This window comes from Clarias gariepinus, chromosome 21 (genome assembly GCF_024256425.1).
Source record: "Clarias gariepinus isolate MV-2021 ecotype Netherlands chromosome 21, CGAR_prim_01v2, whole genome shotgun sequence".
In the NCBI taxonomy this organism is placed as follows: Eukaryota; Metazoa; Chordata; class Actinopteri; order Siluriformes; family Clariidae; genus Clarias; species Clarias gariepinus.
The window spans coordinates 18,642,776-18,662,545 of NC_071120.1; the positions used below are offsets into that span (position 1 = coordinate 18,642,776).

Genomic DNA, 19,770 nt, shown 5'->3' on the forward strand with positions numbered 1-19,770 from the left:
TTAATCATTCATAACTACAAAATGGATTGCAAGCTTTTTCCCCCTAATGTTATGTTTATGCTGCCCAAGCTGGCCTTTCAGCGTTATCCTCAATAGGTCCAGCATTTTTTTAATTTGTTAATTAAATATTTAAAGTTTTCCAATATTCTCAAACTGGATAAATTGGTTCATCTGAGTAAAGTTGCTTTTTTAACAAAACCTAATTCTTGTTAAAAATATTCAGTGGGTTCTTGGATGTAAAGCTCATCAATTTGAATATGCCACTCTTCCAATGTACGTTCCAGAAACATTGCAGTGGATCTTTATGATGTATAACCAATTTGACTAATTTTAGTCAATATGCAATACACCATTAATTTGTTAAAGTAATATATAAGGTCTTTAGTTGCTGCTTTGATCTTTAGACACAGTTAAAGAATCAACCCAAGCTGTTTATTTTATAATTAAATTAATTAAAACCTAAATCCACATTAAATAAGGTACAGCAACTCCAGTTCTAGTGTATCGAGAAATAGCATTTTACTCGTGTTGTGCAGTAGGGGGCAGCATTTTATCTCCTTTTACACCATGAACTTAGATGCAACTATGTTTTAATGATTAAAAACAAAGACATCATCACTTCTATGCACGCCGTTAGGCTGTACGCTTTATTCACACTATTACATGTATTTTATGAAAAAAAATCATATTTGACAAAAAATCATACATTGGTTAATATTTACAGAAAATTAATTGGTAAAACTAAAAACATTAACTAAAACATCAACAAAACGTATTTTTTTTTTTACATAAAAAAACACTACAAATAAGACAAAAAAAACCCTGAATGTTATCAGCAACAACAAACCCACGCTAATTTCCTCTTAATTCCGCCTACCAGGATTGATTGACAGCCGCCTCCTCTAATGAGCTGCCGAGGAACGCGCGCGCCTCCCAATCCCATCGGATCAAAGGAGGAGTCTTCTCGGAATCGCTTCCCCCTTACAGGCGCCCGCCCGCCCCTCCTCTCACCTGACGTCATGCGCGAGCGGCCGGTCCGTCGCGAGACGCGAAGAAGATGTGGACGGGCGCGGTAATATAAACTAGCGGCCAGCCGCTCTCGGAAGGTGAAGCCTCTGCTCGGGTTTTTGTTTTAATCGCGATGCGGCGGCTCGGAGATGTGAGGTCGGAATCGGGCCGCCTGCAGCTCCTCGTGCTCGTTTCCGCTCAGCTCTGCTCCATCACAGGTGAGTCAGTTCGCGCGAGATGCCCCGGTGTCGATGCGGAGGAGCTGTCCTTTTGTGCTGGTGCTGAAACACTTCGCTTAGGTCGCTGGGAGCAGTAGCAGTAGCAGCGCTGTGCTCCGGATGTTCTGGTGATTAGAATGTAGTCGGACGGTGTGCAGAATCCACAGGAACGACTCGGCGTGATCTTCTCTGAGCTTTAATTTCACTGGATCGCACTGATCGGTACTAATAAAGTAACAAACAAAGTAAACACGAGGTATTTCCGAAGTATAAACATGAGCGTTAGTGACAAACCAAGGCTAAGCACATCACTGTACTGAATATTTAGAAAGCATTAAAACTCAAGACATACACTTTGGATTTTTTTTTTGGAATTCCAGATGTAACTTCCTTACTATTGATCTGCACAGGCGCATACAAAAAGCATGACACACAAGTTCCTACAATAATATTAATAGCTTATATTTAAATTCAGTTGATCTACAGACAGATAAAGACAGCTTTTAGGCATAGAGTGGCTTGGACAAATATTTAAAACGAATAATTTATTAATCATAATCAGATAAGCTATTGGTGTGTACTTTTTTTTCCTAACCTTGCTTGCTTTAAATGTCATTTGTTATGTTTTACCTTTTGTGAATGGAGTTTATTGGAACTGTTTTGCTGCTTTTTGGCCAGGATGTTTTTTTTTTATTTTTTATCTTAACCACTGTGGATAAATAAAGATTAAACAAACAAACCAACAAACGTATTTAAACTAAAATAAACAAAATAACTGTCACATACAATACATATGTAAAGAAATTCATTAAACAGGAATTGTACCTGTGCAATAATTTTTACATTAAGTTTAGGACAAATCATTTCCCTTACTGGCTGTATGATGTTCTATTCCAAATAAGCCACATTCATGGTTTATGTTGGCATGTACAGTAGATCATTTGTACAGATACAGACAAAGATAGCAGATGAGATAAGAGAGCGAGACAATAATAACCTTTGCAGCGTGACAGTGATTAATGAAGCACACTGTTGACATTAGTCTCTATGTTGCGAGCATCAAAACTCCCATTTGAAGCTTAAGGCATACAACAAATGATAGTGTTCATTAGGGATAAAAAAGCTTGATGGTGTTAATTCAACAATAGTTCATAAGGAAATTTACTTTTTATTGCTATAAAATAAAAAAATAAAAATTACCATGTCACATGTTTCTGTGTAAGCCTCTGTATTCTAGGCAAACAATAGCCTAATTAGTTCTCTGTGCATGATTAAACTGGCTCCCCGTAGAACCTTTTCTCAAAGCAAACCCCTCTATGGTAGTTTCTACACGTAACCTTCTTTAAGATAAACTATAGAAACATTTGAGGAAGTAAATAAAAGCTTTGTTAATAATTGTGGAAACTCTTACCAAGGCAAAAGATCTATAAGATGTGTTATGTTATGTTTAAAGGCTGAAAACAATATGTTGAGCTTACACTTGGCATTAGGTCACCACTTAAGAGGCAGCTTTTAAAAGCCTGGATGGTGGGAGATGCTGGTGGATGTAGGTCTTTAATTCAGTTTTAAATCCCCATGTGTTTTATATTAATAGGCAGTGGTTTGACAATACTTAAGTGTAAATAATGTTATTCTTTCATTTAACTAATAAAATAATAAATAAAATAATTATCGCACAGTACCTGCTGAAGGAGAGTACTCTCAATTTAATTGTTAAACCAATTCATAAACAATATTGAACTGATAAACAGTATAAAGCGTGATATGTGACAGGGAGGGAACACAGAAACCATATGCAAAGCTCTGCCGTTTACTCACATTGATTGCGGTATTGATGAGTAGCTAGAGCACAGTGATCCGCAGTGGCAAGCATAACTATGCTAGAATGATAAGCAGCGTGGTCTCATGGGAGAATGAGTCACAGCAGACTGAACGTGGCAGTTTAATCAGATAGACTTCCATGGAGAAACAGATGTCGACAAAGATCTGTGTGTATATGACTCTGTTTCAGAGAAGACTCTTCTGCCTTTCTGCTCTGCATGTCCATATTGCTCAAATAGACGGGTGGCAAATTAAAGAAAAATTAAACAACACGAACCCTCTTAGTAAGGTGTCGGACCACCAGAAGAACAGCTTAAATGTTCTGCTTTGCGAAGATTCTACAAGTCTCTGGACGTAGCAACAGCATGAGAGAGTGAAGATAATAGCCTACACTTTTGGGCTTAAAGATTTTTCTTTCTTAATAAACCTGAAATGTTTCATCAGGTCTGGAACATTTCATCATTGATTAAAGGTGATCAGTCTAAAGAACATCTCTGTAGGTCTATAGGTCAGAGGGATAATTTAAAGCAAAAGGAGAAAAGGGAGCTCAAGGTGATTATAGTGTATGTAGTAGTCATTTAATTTTTCGGCATTGGTGTGGTTTTGACAAGGATTAATTTCATCCCGAAAAATTAGTAAATTAGTAATTGTACTGAGATCTTGAAAAAGCTCTCGTTTGACTGCTAAAGTTCCATGTAGATGTGTTGGCATTGCCTGTTTGGTAAGGATGTTTGGTGAAGAGTCATTAAAATGTAGATTGGGTATATACTTATATACTTATTTTATAATAAAAAATACTGTTGTAGATGCTCTGGATATAAAAGAACCTTCAAGAGTTCAAGAAGGATTTAGTTTTTTTAAATAAGCATCAAGTACTAAAATCCCATATATATTATAAGAATTGTTATATATACTGTAAATATATGTACTGTATATATACTTGCAGATTAGGTTATGTGGTGTTCCCAAATTGCACGTAGTGTATGAAAGAGTGTTTGAGTGTGTGAGTGTGTGTGTGTGTGTGAGTGTGTTTATGTGTTTGTGTGTGTGTGTGTGTGTGTGTGTTTGTGTGTGTGTGTGTGTGTGTGTGTGTGTGTGTGTGTGTGTGTGTGTGTGTGTGTGTGTGTGTCCTGCCCAGAGTCTTCTCGGAAAGCCTCCAGACTTCCAGTGACAGGCTAAGCAGTATAGAAAATGAATGAATAAATATAGTAGAAAACATTAAGCTTTATTTATATTTATGTGTAAAACAGCAACAAAATCAACAACTAATAAATCGGAAATGAAAATCAGAAACTAATAAATTGGCCACAATATTATTCAGTTCAAGGTTCTATTTATCATACTTGGATATACAGTAGAATATGCTTACATCCTAAAAAAAGTAAAAAATCTAAAAAAGTCTAAATCATTCTTGAGTTCGTGCCTCTAAAGTACCTTGTAATGATTATATGTATTTTTCTATATCATATGTGACCTGTACCTGTGAGAAATGAGTCCAAAGGGAGCAAATTATTTGAAGAACTCGTGTTTAGAGAAGGTTAAAGGTAGAACATCTTTAGGAAGATATTAACGCTTCACTTTGGAAAGAAAAAAAAACCTAAACAACTATTTTAGTTCCAAAAGTGCACTAATGAAGTTTTTGCTTTACAACAGGTTCCCTTGTCTCTTACCATCTGAGAATGAAAGCAAACATGTTTTTCCTCAAATCTAGGAAATTACCCAGGAGGTATCTTATATTAAACATTAGAACATTATTTAGCTTTCGTGTTTGCTGTGTTATCCCTGGAGCTTCTGGGAAAGTGTGAGAAAGATTAGTTACTTAATCATTGTTGAGACAGAAAAACAGCCTGTCTTGGGCTTGTTGTTTTGTTTAATGTATGATTGTATCATGAGGCTGTTCCGAGGTTCAGAAAACACAAATTAAGCTATTCATTAATACAATTAATTAATATTTTGTGTGTATGTGTATGTACGTATTTATGTCTATCTATCTATCTATCTATCTATCTATCTATCTATCTATCTATCTATCTATCTATCTATCTATCTATACACACACACATGCACACACACAAGGGTGAATCAAAAATTCAATATATTAAAACTGCTGGTCTTATCAGCACCTTCTGTTCAAGGCTACTGTCTCCCCAGTTACTTCTGTGCAGGTGTGAACGTGTTACATCAGTTCATTTGTAACTGCATTGCGAGCGAAAAAAAATGGATGCCCCACTTGTAATTTGCCTTGAAAGAAGAACAGAGTGTGTTGATTCATTTTTTGTGGTCCAAGGGTGTACCTGGTGTTGAAACAACTCAAGGAAGAGCATAAACAAAAGCATTTGCATATCTGCAAACAGAATTTGGACCGATACTCTAAGGAAGAAAGTAAAGGAGAATTGTTACATGTGATGTGGAATCATCACTACAAGTCTGAGAGTAAACAGGAGAGTGTGGAATGGAAATATCCTTAATTATCAAGCACAAAAAAGTTCAAAAATCAATCATCAGCTAGAAAATTGATATTTACAGTTTTCTGGGATTCTCAAGGGCCAATATCGGAACATCATAAAAAAAAGGTTCGACAATTAACAGTACTGGAAGAAGTAAAGACAATGGTGCATTCATGGATCACCATCCATGAATGGCTTCAGTTGAAAACATAATAAGGGAATACAAAAGCTTGCATCAGACTGAAAAGCAAGGATATTATGTTGATAAATTATGTATTTTGTCTTTTCTTAAAATAAATTAAAACCAATTCTACAGCCAGAGTGCGGATAATTTTTGACTCTCTCTTGTATATATTCTCTTTCTGCTCTTTGTTGCAAATTGGATGTTTTGTTCCATTAGAGTTTGACATTTCAAAATTTTCTTTGCTATCTGTAAACGTTCATGGAACAGTTTAAGCCGAGAAGTGTTTAGATCTTGTAATTAATTTATTACACGAGAGGAGGTGCTGATGAATATCAGCATGGCTGTGATATCTCAACCACATCACAGTCGTGCAGATTATGATTTGTTTGTTTGTATAACCAGTTATTTTTTTCTAGGGTGTACAATCCCTTGTTCCACACACAATGTAGTGCCCTTGATCAGGGGTTTGAGAGGGATTTGGGACACAGCCTTGTGTTTGAAGTTAAGTTAGCTTTGTAGTTCGCATTAGGAATGAGCAAAAAAACACGAATGGTTTAGAGGCGATTGAGGACGCATTTGAAGCAATGATTAGGGAGACAAAGTGTTGTTTAAGATGACAACTTTATCAGATGTGTTATTTTGCTGAAAGGGCTTCAGTGACTGGTTTTGAATGTGGGTTTTGGAAGAGAGGCCTCTCTTCAGTACTCCAGACCATAACGACCTTTCACCGCTTATCAACAGACATTTCCAGTAATTAACGGTTGATAGAGCACCTGCGCTGTTACTGTCTATCATCACCAATCATGGAATGGCTTTAGTCCAATCAGATTACTCGGTCGGAACTAACAGTTGTATGATATATATTAATTACAGCTGCTGCACACCAAGATATACTAAAAATACAAACCATGACAAACAAAACCTCAAAATGTGTTTTTTTTTGTTTTTGTTTTACCGATTATTTTGATTTCTGTAAGCACTGTTATGCCACATTCAGTATAACCTACTCATTCACGTAGTGTCCAGAACCAGTTAAAACCATGAGATAACTGGCGCCATGAGAGCCCCACAGGGGAATTTCGGGCTTCACTGCTTTGTGCAAACATGATCAGTATACCATCTGACAAATGCATATTGCAGCACCCTGATTGATGTCATGCCAGAACAAAACTCAATATGTGCTGCACCAAGTTGCTAATCTCGTCTTCAGCAGGAACTAATGGAAGTCTGGCTCTGCGCGCTCGCCGGGCTTGCGGTAACCCAGACAGAGTGAGGTATCTAACAAAAACAGCATCGACTTTCAGCGTCTGGGCCAAGAATATGACCAATTTGTGATGGGGCGATTAAAAAGGTGATGGAAGAAGCATAACCCGGAGTGCTCGATAAAAATCAATATCAGATTTAAAAAAATAAATCTGCTCGTCAGTGAAGGTGATTCAAAACAGATGATTCAGTATAAGTGAATCAGTAGAGATGATCTAGCATAGGTCAATCAAAGCATACGATTCAGTATAGGTGATTCAATATAGTATAATTGATTTAATATACACTAAATGAAAAGGTATGGATGATCCAGTAAGGGTAATTTAGTTTAGATTATTCGTTGTGGGTAGCACTGTTGATTAAGGGTTTCAAATTCAAACTCAAATTTTATTTGTCACATACACAGTCATACACAGTACAATATGCAGTGAAATGCTTATACAGTACGACCGCCCGCGACCTTAAGAAATTTAAAAAACAATTAAGAAATAAATAGTGGAATAAAATGAAATAAGATAAGATAAGAGTAAGTTTAGCTATAGAAACATAAGAAAATAGAACAACATATCAATTTTTTTTTAAATATATAAGAAATGTAAAAACTTATTTGTACAAATGTAGACAAAAATAGCAATACATTTAAATGGAAATAAAAATGGAAATGAAAATATATGGAATGTCCAGGAAGTGTGCAAATGTGCATGTATGTGCAAATGTGCAGTGTCCATGTGGGTCCATGTGCAATGTCCATGTGTGTCCCGGTGTGTCCGGTCTACAGTGTACCGGGGTATGTGCACCTGCGGAGCAGTCGTGACGGCAGCCGACCTCACCGGCACCATCTTTAATGTCGCATTCTTTAATATCTTTGATTCCTTGGGTCTGTGTGTGTGCATGTTCTCCCCGTGCTTGGTAAGGGCTCCAGTTTCCTCCCATGCAGTCTAGGCTGATTAGTGTATCCAAATCGCCTGTAGTGTGTCAGCATATGTTCGCTTGTGTGCCTTGAGTTGGACTGGCACACCACCCATGGTGTATCCTGCCTCGTGCCCTGAGTCCCCTGGGATAGGCTCCAGACCCTGTACAGGATCAGGGCTATAGAGAATGAGTGAGAGAGAGTGATTTAGTAAAGATTATTCAACAATGATGATTCAGTGTGGATGATTCAGCGAGGCTGATTCAGTGTGAATTAGGGATGAAAGTCAGTGTTATACAGTGCTGCATTATGGGATCATTCTGCCAGTTTTGGAACGGTTAATTATTTGCTCATATTCTATACAGCACTTGTTTACACAGACACACACTTACAGACGCACATATTGCAAGAGCTTATCAAATAAGAGTACTGTAGCATGCGGAATACTGTATGTCTGTATTTAAATCTATGTGTTGGCCTTTTTTTAAACCACAGCAGCCAGCAATATTCTCTAACCATAATAAGTCACATGCACCTAGAACTGTATTAATACACCTAATATAGCAAAGGCTGGATATTTGACGAAATAATGCTGCCAAAATGGTGGATATATATTAAAATTCTTTATACATGGTTCAACAGAACATTGAATGAAGTCACATAAACCTTGGTGCTGATAGAAAAAAATACTTGGGAGTTTGGATGTACGATAATTATTTTTTAACCAACAGTTACTTATCTATCTATCTATCTATCTATCTATCTATCTATCTATCTATCTATCTATCTATCCATCCATCCATCCATCCATCCATCCATCAAGAAAAACCAAGGCTTGTGATGAAATTTCTATTGAAAGAAGGCATAAAACTTTACTTTTGACTTCACGCACAGTATGGTAATGAGTAGAACAATTGATCCTTGAAAGTCAACGGATAACTTGTCGCTAACTTCTGTGGGAACTGTACACACATTCATTTACGAACACCAGTTGCAAATTACAGGAACTCGACTGGGAGTTATTGCCACATGCACCAGACAGTCCTGACCTCTCTTCAAGCCATTTCCATATGTTTGGAAGAAGATTCCTGGTAGGCCAGTGTTTCAGTGTTTCAAGGAGTCCTATCATGGGTCCGGCGCTCTAAGAAAACTTTTTACCTTGATGTTGTCCAAGCACTAGTGGATAAGTACAGTAGTGTAGCAGGGGATTATATAGAGAAATAGCATAAACATGTTCTGTTATCCTGCAAAATAAAACAAACAAACATATATTGTCACCTTGAAATTATATGTTCTATTGTAAATTTTTGACAAATTTAAGTTATTAATATTTTCTGTGACAATGTTTTAACATAATTTGGTTTTTTTTAAGTTATTTAAAGGATATGCATTTTTTCGTCTTTTTATTTGGAAAGTAAAAAAGCACAGCGCAGCTCTGCTATCTGGAGTGCAAACACTTTGAAGCTCAATCCTTCAAAAGCCCTCAGAATGCAGAACCTTAAAAAACCAAGAACAGTATATAAATATTTGTCTGTTCTCCCCATGCTTGGCGGGTATGGGTACTCTTGTTGGTACTCTGCTTTGTTGTAGCTGTCCCAAGACATTGATGGTAGGCTGATTGGCATCTTTAGATTCCCTTGATGTGTGTAAGTGTGTGTGCTTGTACCCTGTGATGGCTTGGGACCCCATCATGCCAGGATAAGTGGCATAGATAATGGCTGGATGTAAATATGTGTGTGTCTGTATGTGTGTAAAATCAAATTATATAGTGATAGTGTTCCCCTTTGCACTGCATGCTTTGTTCCGAAACTCATGAGTCAGCGAGTTAATTATTAAGTCCTCTGTGAGTTAGATGTATTTGAACAGGAACTACACAGAAATCTGTACAGAGCTTGTTGAAAATTGGGATTTCATTTGACTTGTTACAAAGGTTGACTGATGAAAGGCATGAAACACTCTTGCATCAGTGCCGTCTCAGATGTGCTTGGGGCTCCACTATCACCCGCTCTCCTATATCTGCATTTCACCTCCCTGAGAATCACAGAGCGTGCTGCAATTTTCCCACCTAAAACGAGCACTGACAAGCAGTCCTGCTGTGTTAGAGGAGTGTTCATAAGGGTAGAACAGTCTGCATAGCAATCTGTCTGCTCATGCCTCTTGAATTGAGTCATGCTTAAGAGGAGACATGCTAATTCCTTGTGAAATTGGGCCATGCTACAATTCTTATGAAAAGAAAAAGGAAAATCTCACTAGAACAGGGAGGAAAGTAGCTTGTCTGTAGCAAGCCAGACATTGACAGAGCAGGGGTCAGACAATCTCTAGCCCCGGCATTACTCAGACGGCACGGATGATTACTGAAGTAGACGCTCTGAGTGTGAATCAAAGTTCAAGAAGCTACCATGAACAAACTTGCGAAAAGAAGGATCTTTCATATACGTATATATATTTTTTGGTACTACAGCAAAAGAATGTTTAAGAAGAAAAGGGTTAATAATAATAATAATATCAAATTTTATATTAAGTAAATATAATATAAAATCCAAGTATCTGTTACTGATTTAAATGATGTGTTTACGCCTCCAACACCTACTGTAGGAGAGTGAAATTATCTCCTTAAAGTAACACACCAATAGCAAAACCTACTGTATTAATCAACTGCCTTGTCATCTCAGGGTTCAGTGTTATTAAACCGGCAATAGCTTGCCCATCCAAGAGCTGTCATCTGGAATGAAAAACAAGAAAATTAAAATGACACCAGGTCAAGGCTCATCTATGATCTATATGAGTTGCTCTCAGAAAGAAATCACAGCTGTAGTGCACACCTCAATGGAAATTCATTAAAGCGTGATCAGATGGCGTTTTTACGCACGTCTACTGTACTGTATATATCCACTTAGAAATACAAAGAAGCAAAGGACATGAAAGTATAAGCATCTCAGCGGAAGGCGTTACATTGACAATGGCATTTTATTAAACTATATACAGTACAAGCAAATATGGCTCAGGATGTATTATATTGAACGTTCGTGTCAGGTTTGTCTTGTGCATGACATTACTACGCAAACCTGAAGAGGGAACACAGCGCAGAAGAGTTCAGAGCGCGACCAATTTGCAGCAGATTTCTTCTTCTAAATGGCAAGCTTTGTTTTATACCAACCCATGCCGAGCTGACACTTGTGTACTCGTGTGAAGGGCACATCCTGCTCCAGAGGGTTATACTGTCAGCCTCTGCTCCTCTTGCCGTCTGGGTCTGGCATTAGAGCGCTTTGCTAATTACACTCATCCTCGCATATCCGGTCCCTCGCTGACTCACCAACTGCCACCAGGGAAAAGAGGTCTCCATTTTCTGTCAGGACCCTGTCTTCTCTCTGTCTCTCTCGCTTTCTCTCTCTGTACCTCTTGCCCTGCATCTGCCTTTTGTCTGCCTCTGTCATGTACTTCATGCAGCTTTGCTAAAGGTTACTGCAGCATGTTTCTCTTGTCCTCAGGGAAACATTAATTAGCAGGAGTGTGCAAGGAGTGTGAGAAACTTTGCTTTTGGGGCTCCAAATGAAAGCTCTCTTGATTGCGGACCATGTCAAGACTAATGACAGAGTAGTAGCTAATGGTTTAAGGAGAGAAAGAGTGAGAGATGAGATTGAGCTAAATTGCCACTTAGGCACCCCATTTGGAAAGGGTTTTTAGGAACCTTCTGTCTGGCAGTGCTTCAGATAAGAGGGTTGATAACACATATGGGAAGGGGGTGGGGAGGTTGAAGGAGAGTGCTTGAGCACCTGCCCCTTTGCCCCTTGATTTCAGCAGTGCCCTTTTGAATATTCTTTTCGCTTTGGAAAAGCTTGTCCAAGAATCCTATCTTCTTAAATAAGACTTTTCATTCAATAAGAATTTAACTACATAAAAAAATAACACACAGTCTGCTTTGTTTTAAATCCCATGACCGACTGCTATGATAAAGCCATGACCTACTGTATGGCTCTACATTTGTCCAACAGGAAAGCAGTGTGGGCACAGTTTGCTGAACAGAGGATCGAAAGGGTGTGAGTTTGAATCCTGTTAGAGACAGTGACTTTATTGTGTTTGAAATCATTTAAGATGTCTTATTCACATTTACTGGAATTGGCAAGTGCCTTTAATGCATTTCATTTTTACAACTGAGCAGTTGACAGTTAAGAGCCTTGGTCAAGGGCCCAGCGGTGGCATATTGGTGGTGCTGGGATTTAAGCTTTAGCCTTCTGATTATTAGTCCAAACCAGTAGTCTTAACTATTATTTTGTCAGTGTTGGTGTGACTGTAATAAATATAAGCCTGATGATGTATCTTTACCACTGCACAGTGACAAATATTCATATCAAAACAGTTGGCAGTAGATAAATACCATCTTAAATGTCGACATGGAAATTAAGCTCCTCGAGTGTCTCCATGTTTGTTCACATTATGCAAAACTGTCTGAATAAATTCTCCGGTGTGCCCCCTACTGGAACCCTCCAGTAACATACGTAGCATAAAGGCAAATCCACTGCCATGGCCTAAGAAAAGTCGCCACTTCAAAAGGGTCGTTTCACCTGAAGTTCGTAAGACTGTGAATAAGCTGCTAATAAAACAGTGTCACATTGGTTAAATTGGAAATGACAAAGCTGACAGTTCTGAAGACTCCCCAATGATGGAAGATGTTTTTGTATCATATGGTACACTATGTATCCAGAAGTGTTTTTATTATCTAAAAGAAGATAATGTTACCATCCCTAACATATATAACTTCATTTTATACCAGTTTTACTTTCCCCATCATTCTCATTGGTTACTTGGGTCATTTTTGAGAAAAGATATCTTTATTTTACTCAAGCATACCACCATGTGAAAAAAAAAAAAATCTGTCAGCATCCCAGACTACATACATTGTAGCGGTTGCATCACCTTTTCCTGAAGAACTGAGGTATGGCTCAAGTCTAGTTAAATTCTTTCTTGCCGAGGTTGCTGAACCATGTGACACATGGAACTGTAATGACACAGTTTGGGAGAGAGGACCTAGCTGCAGAGGAAGGTGATTATTAGCAACTGGGAAAGTGAATTCAAAACCAAAATTTTTGTCTTGGTTTAAGAGCAAGGGTTTAAATCAAAATCGTTTAAAAATAGTTTAAATTCAAATCCAAAATGAAATAAATGCTTCATGACCTCACCTATTATAGATTAAAAAATACAGTAGATTCCAGCTGTTTATACAAAGGAAATTCAGACGGTATACAGTATCAGTCTAAAGTTTGGACACTTGTTTGGATTTATTTTCTACATTCTAGAACAAAACAATTTTGATTTTTAGTTCTTGCATGAACAGTATTGTGTCAAGTGCATTTGCAAAACCCATCAAGCACCATGATGATGAAACTGGCTCTCATGAAGAAATGACCAAAACTAACCTCTGCTGCAGAGGAAAAGTTCATTTAGATTTATCAGCCTCAAAAAATCCCCAATTTATGGCACCTCAGATTACAGCCTTCATGAATGCAAAAAATAAAAAATAAATACAAGACAGGCAAAGAGAGCCTAATGAGGAAATAATGCAAGTGATTATGGGCACTTGCAATAGATTCATTTTTATCCTTTCACCCAAAGGCTAGCAGGAGGTGGATAGGTTACTTCTTGTTCGTAGGGGTAAATGTGTGTGTTCACGATGCCCTGTGATGTAATAGCATTCCCTCCAGGGTGTGTTCTCTCCTTACACTAAATGTTCCTATAGGCTTCAGATACACTACAACCTTTACACTGTAGCTGTCCAGCATGGTAAAGATTTTTTTCTTTCTGTTCCTTTTACAGGATCTGTCTTCTTGTATAAAATACAGAAATATGGAACATTGGAATGAATTAAGCATTTAACATATTTTCATCAGAGTAAACTAATCAATAAAGACAATATTATTGAACAAACAAACAAAAAAAATCTGCTTTCAGGCTTAACGAGGACTTCAATGAATAAAAAAAAAATTAACATATTCTTTCATTAATAAAACATTTATATATATATATATATATATATATATATATATATATATATATATATATATATATATAAAATTCTCAAGATGTTGGTGAACAGGTTTTAGTTTTTTTTTCGGTTCTCTAAAATCAACACAGAGTCAAATTTATACATACAATGCAACTAATATTCAGCTGAATTTTCCTTAGGAAGTTTAACTTTTAGTAGACATAATCAAAAAGTGTCTGGATATAAAGGCTAGTTGAATATTTAACTACTCTTTTTGGCAAAATGTGTCATGTTCAATAAATTTTTTTTTTTTTTTTGGCTGACCTTTAAGCATTCACTAATAAATTTTATTAGGGACAGGGAGAGCTCAAAAACTTAAAGTTACCCTGCATTGTCCTGTTTAAACACTCAATTGTGTCCAGGGTTCAACATCTAGATGAGGATCTGAAGATACGCTAAAGAAATCTGCATAGTGTAGTCCTCCTCCTTTATTATTTTATCCGATTTCCACTGGCAGCAAAAGAGCTTCCAAAGCATGAAGCTTCCACCACCATGTTTTAGTCACTACACTGTTCTTGTAAATGAATTCTTTACATTAACTCCTCCCAACATACCTCTGATAAAACCTTTTTCTCCTGAAGGTTTTTTTTCCCCTTTTTGTCCATATATGCCCAAGCTTTAATCTCGCCTAGTCTAGCAGGGGCTTCTTTCTTGAATGGCAACTTTCAGGTCATGGCAGGCTTGGAAACATGTAAATCTGACTCATGGAAATCTACCATCATCTTTCTTTGATCTGCATTGAGCTCCTTGAATATTTCCATTGTACTGTGTGTTGGTCAATGCAATGAGTGCTACCAAACAATCCTGTTCATAATCATAATCAATAAAGATCATGTGTTTGGCATCTTCTATTAATGACACACCTTTTACAATCATTCCGCCCAAGAAAAAAAGAATTAAAAGAAACCACTGAAATCCCAATATTTCTGTACAATTCATATTCATTTTGAGCGAATGTAAACTTCTGACCACAGCTGTCTAAGGAACAAAGCACTTTGGGACATGCTGTTATAACAAAATATCTTAAGGATGGTGATTGTAACTTCGCTTTGTGTCAGCCTACATCACGCCATGCCATCATTGATTGCTTTCCTATTTTCACAGCACACCCTGGGGTGTTTTATTCCTTACACATTTTTGGGTATTGTAAAGGATGAATGGCAGAAAAGCACTCTACAGTGGTATTGACATGAGTCTGACTCTTTACACAAGAAAACCTTCAATCTACCACTGTTTACCTACAGTAATTACTCACATACTTATAAGTCTGACTTTGCACCTACCGGACCTGGAGAGCTGCTATGTATATATTTAATAAATCATGCTTTCATTGATTCATGCCTAAAATATTAATTCATTGGTGTGTAAAGACAAAGGGGAACTGTGTTTTCAAAAGTGGCCTTGTCTTTCTGGTGCACTCTTCTTCCTTGATACAAGAAGCTCATCTGCGGTAAGCAATGGTTTTATCTTATTTTGTCTAGACCTATAAAAAGGTAATATGCTCAATATACTGGAAAGAAATGCATACAGGCCTGTGGATTTTCAGCATGCTGGGTTTGCAATGGGCTTATGTTGGGTGTTTAAAGCTTTTAGGACCTTTGTCACATATATGCCAACTTTATAACTTCTGCATGTGTTATGATATGCAAATATCTATCACAGGACATACATTCAATGGAGCTGTACTTTATTCTACCACCCGCAGGTTTTGCAGCCGGCACAAGGCAGCTTTTGTTTTGCTGGTTGTACAGCTTTCCCCACTGCTGCCTGCTGTGGATGCCCAATCAAAAACACATTACATTAATGGGATTTTATGAGAATGAACACGCAATAGAGTCAAAAAGAGGCAGAAAGGCAGACCCAGAAATAGTAATGTAAGAAAAGACCAAATTTTGTAATACTTTTTTTTTGTTGGTTTGTTTATAGGTTAGCTAGATTTTTTTTGCAATTTTTTGGAAAGTGTTTCAAATATGCATTTGAATTAAATTGAAATATAAAATATTTATATTAAAAGGGTGTATTATAAATACACAATCAATATTTATGATGTCAATCTATAATAATGTTTCCCTCAAGAATGAAATAAATACAGGAAAACTTTTCTACCTAACTCAGTGATAAGTAGAATGTATTTAAAACATAAGTATTAAAGAGGAAGGAGAGTTATATATATATAGTAATTTAGTATTTTTATGTCTGCACATCTGATGTATGTTGTACTAATATTTTATATGTTTTATTACTCAACTTTCATCCTTAATGAACAGACACATTCCAACTTTATATATATATATACAGTGTATATAAAAGGGTAAAGATGGGTATGACAACAGCAGCATGAGTGAAACATGGTGTGAATGTCTCAAATAATGTGATCAAGCACGCAGGTGTGAAGGAAACAAAGCAAGTCTGATCAGTTTATTTCTATGTCCTGTTCTGGTTAAGGGCCCTAATAGCCTGCTTTTACTCTTTTATTTTTATTTTTATTTGTCGAAGTTGTGATTAAAATTTATTTGTGTATAAGTATTTCAAAGGTCAAAATGAGAACTTGACTAAAAATATGTAAACAAGTTTGCTTAGGTTTACATGGGTACAAATGTTAATGTTGCAGTAATAATTTACCAAAATATTAGGCTAAAAAATCTGCCAGAAATATAACTTGAGTATACTGTACAACTCAAGTACAATTAATCAATTATTTCCCTCTGAATCCTAGTTTATTTCCACACTTTGGCGGGTCATCAGTGCTTCACTTCTTAGCCAACAAAGCTATCGGCCCAGGAAATGAGCAACCCTGTGCCTCATTAAGCCTAAACTATTTAAACAATCTGAGTCATAAGCCACATTGTAAAGTCATGCCCTTATTTTTCTGCAATATCAATTCTTTCAGTTTGATTTTGTCTTAACCTTTGTTAAACTCTTTTCACACTGCTTTCTCATATTTCCTAGATAATGTTAGTGCACTTCTAATATAGTTCTTATATTTCAAAGAGGCAAAGTGCATTTGCAAAACCCATCAAGCACCATAATGAAACTGGCTCTTATGAAGAACTTCCCAGGAAAGAAAGAGCAAAACTTACCTCTGCTCCAGAGAAGGAGTGCATTTAGAGTAACCAGCTTCGAAGGCTTTACAGATCATGAGTAGAAGATACATCTCAACATCAACTGTTCAGAGAAGATTATAGCATATTTTGGACGCCTTCAGCATTGGTTTACAATGTAGAAAGAAATAAAGATCAGAACAGATCATGCAATCGAAAGGTGTGTCCATACTTTTGACTGGTAGTGTACTTATTATATATAATGTTTTTACATTTATATATATATATATATATATCTATATATAATACATATATATATATATATATATATATATATATATATATATATATAATTTTTTTTTTGTCTTTGGGTATGTAGAAGTGCAGCAGGAGTAAGCTAATAATAGCACCAATATGCAGCGACCCGCCTGCACAAAGTTGCTTTGTGCTTTCTTTGTTCTAGTCTCTTTGTGTAAAAGAAAAGACGGGGTTCTGTTGAATACTCATGCAAAGCATGCAAAATCATAGCATAAATGCAGTCAAATATTCATTATTTACATAGGATACATAGAATCCAGATTTGAAATGTAATTTTCTATAAATAAAAATGCTCTGTTAATGTCTTTAAAGAACCTATGGATAACATTGCAATATAGTTTTATGCGATATGATTAATACTAGAAAGATTTAAAAAAATATATACTGTACTATGGACCAAAATAGATTTGATGTGTGGATCTGTGGTCCACACTACTTTATACACATACAGTATTTAAAGGCCAAGTAATACAATTTCCTAAAAAAAAGAAAAAACAAACACAATCATTCACAACAGTTTGCCCTAAGTGGGTGGATTAAAAAAAATAAATAATAAAATAAATAAATCAGAAGGATAGGCTACAGTGTATTTTAAGTATATTTGCCTGCCAAATTTAAAAGACTTCAGAGTTCGAAATAAGTCTTTTTAACAAATGTGTGCTTTCGACTGGGTTTTTATAATAACTTAATGCTTTTTGTACTCTTAATAGATTAATTAATAAAAAAATAAGACCAGAGGGTTTTGCTTTAACAGATGCTTAGAAACGTTGAAACCAGATCTGATTGCACAAGACTATATTTATCCTAATGTTACATTATCTGCAGCATTAATCCATTCTCTAGGTATATTTTGTGCAATGATTTGCTTTAGCCAAACAATTTCAATTTTAAATGTTATTAGGATTGCAAAATTCACAGTGAGTTAGCACAGCATCCAGATTGGGATAATTAAGGGACATCCAGGCTCAGCTGGTTTCCCAGACTACATCCCAGTTTCTCACACCTCATTTTCCGTATTCATTTTGACTTGGAATAACACTATCTTCCAAAATAACCCACCGCTCAGTGCTGCTGGGTTTCTCACCTCTGATGAAGTCTCCGGTCGCCCAATGTCCTGTCAGGTGCAGTATGCCAAGCGCCAGAGATTAGACTTGGTTTTTGGCAGGAGTTAATGGGTCAGTCTAATCTGTTTTGAGGCTGTAGTTTGGCAAGTAAAGTGAGCATTGTGGAAGAGCTTCGGCACAGGAGTCTGGCCTGAATACTTGTCAGGGGTGTGCCTTGAGGTCGATTGGTACTGTAGATGTATGAAATATGTATGACGGATGAAATGAGGAGCAGGCATTGATGAGGACATCGATTTTATTGTTTGCCTCTGTAACAGGTATTAAGGTTATGTGTGTAGTTCTGGTGACTGTGCCCATGCTGATGGATATTTGTGCTGGGGATTTTGGTCATGTGAAATTGGTAGTCATCTTTGTTGGCTGCACTGCATTATGGGAAGTGGTGTTTTGAGCTGATTTTGGCAACATTATAACAATTTTTAAATGTTGTACTTGAGTAGAATAAAGAATAATACATATTATGATATAATATAATAATGAATTGCTGCTTTGTTATAAACTCACTGTCCATACCGCTTTATTTTACCCTTTTATTATACAAAAGTAATACATTTCACAGTTTTTGACACATACTGTAGGTTTCATCATTCATCAGTTTATAGACTCATGTTATTTAGTCCAAATATCAGTTGTTATTTGCAGTTTTAAAACACCTCTTTAAGGTAATATGATTTTTTTGTTTAATTTGACTGGTAGCTATTCTGACATACTTTTTTTTGCAAGCAATTAAAATGTAAATGTGTGCAAAAAATTTCATGGTTTATTTAGTAGGTTACACATGCCTTTGTGGGTAAAAAAAAGGGAAAAAAAACCAACTAAAACACATGACAAAATACTACTGAATTTATTAACTAAATGAAGCTGTCCCTCTGGACATCATCTTCCTCACTCAAAGTCTGTATGCATCTTTTTTTATGTCTGTGTGCCGCTCCAGTTTTTAATATTTAGTTGCTGCTTGTAGTTATGTTTATTTTTTTTATTTGGTTTTATTTGACCAAAAATTCTAAATCTTTACCCACCATAAAGTGCACTTTCTAATGTTTGTTAACAGTGCTGTGACAGGGCGTATGGCTTCACAGCTCGTTGGCGGTATAACAGCAGCCTTAGCTGATTGGTTAATCCTTCCTCTTTTAAATTACTGTATATATATATATATATTTTACCAAAGCTTTGAAGACAGCATTTTCTTATTGGTTAGTCTTGCGATTTTTATTTGAAGCATGGCCTGTCTTTGAACGGATGGTCAAATGCAATACTGTGTTTCACTTAAACAAAGTGTATCTTAAAATTAGTTTTTTTTTTTTTTTTTATCTAACATGACATGTACAGTCTAAAAACTGGAAAACCCTGCCTTCCCTTGGAAGAACACACTACCGTGGGTAAATGCAGTTTGTCTAAA

General features: G+C 36.4%; 1 protein-coding gene across 1 annotated transcript in view; it reads left to right on the forward strand.

The window, feature by feature from the left end:
• Nucleotides 1–1,076: 1,076 nt before the first annotated feature.
• tmem8b (transmembrane protein 8B) overlaps nt 1,077–19,770 on the forward strand; it is a 152,520-nt gene continuing 133,826 nt past the window's right edge. The window contains exon 1 of the mRNA XM_053481276.1: nt 1,077–1,226. Within this exon, the coding sequence (XP_053337251.1) occupies nt 1,142–1,226 (85 nt within the window). The 5' untranslated portion in view covers nt 1,077–1,141. The remainder of the gene's footprint in view (nt 1,227–19,770) is intronic.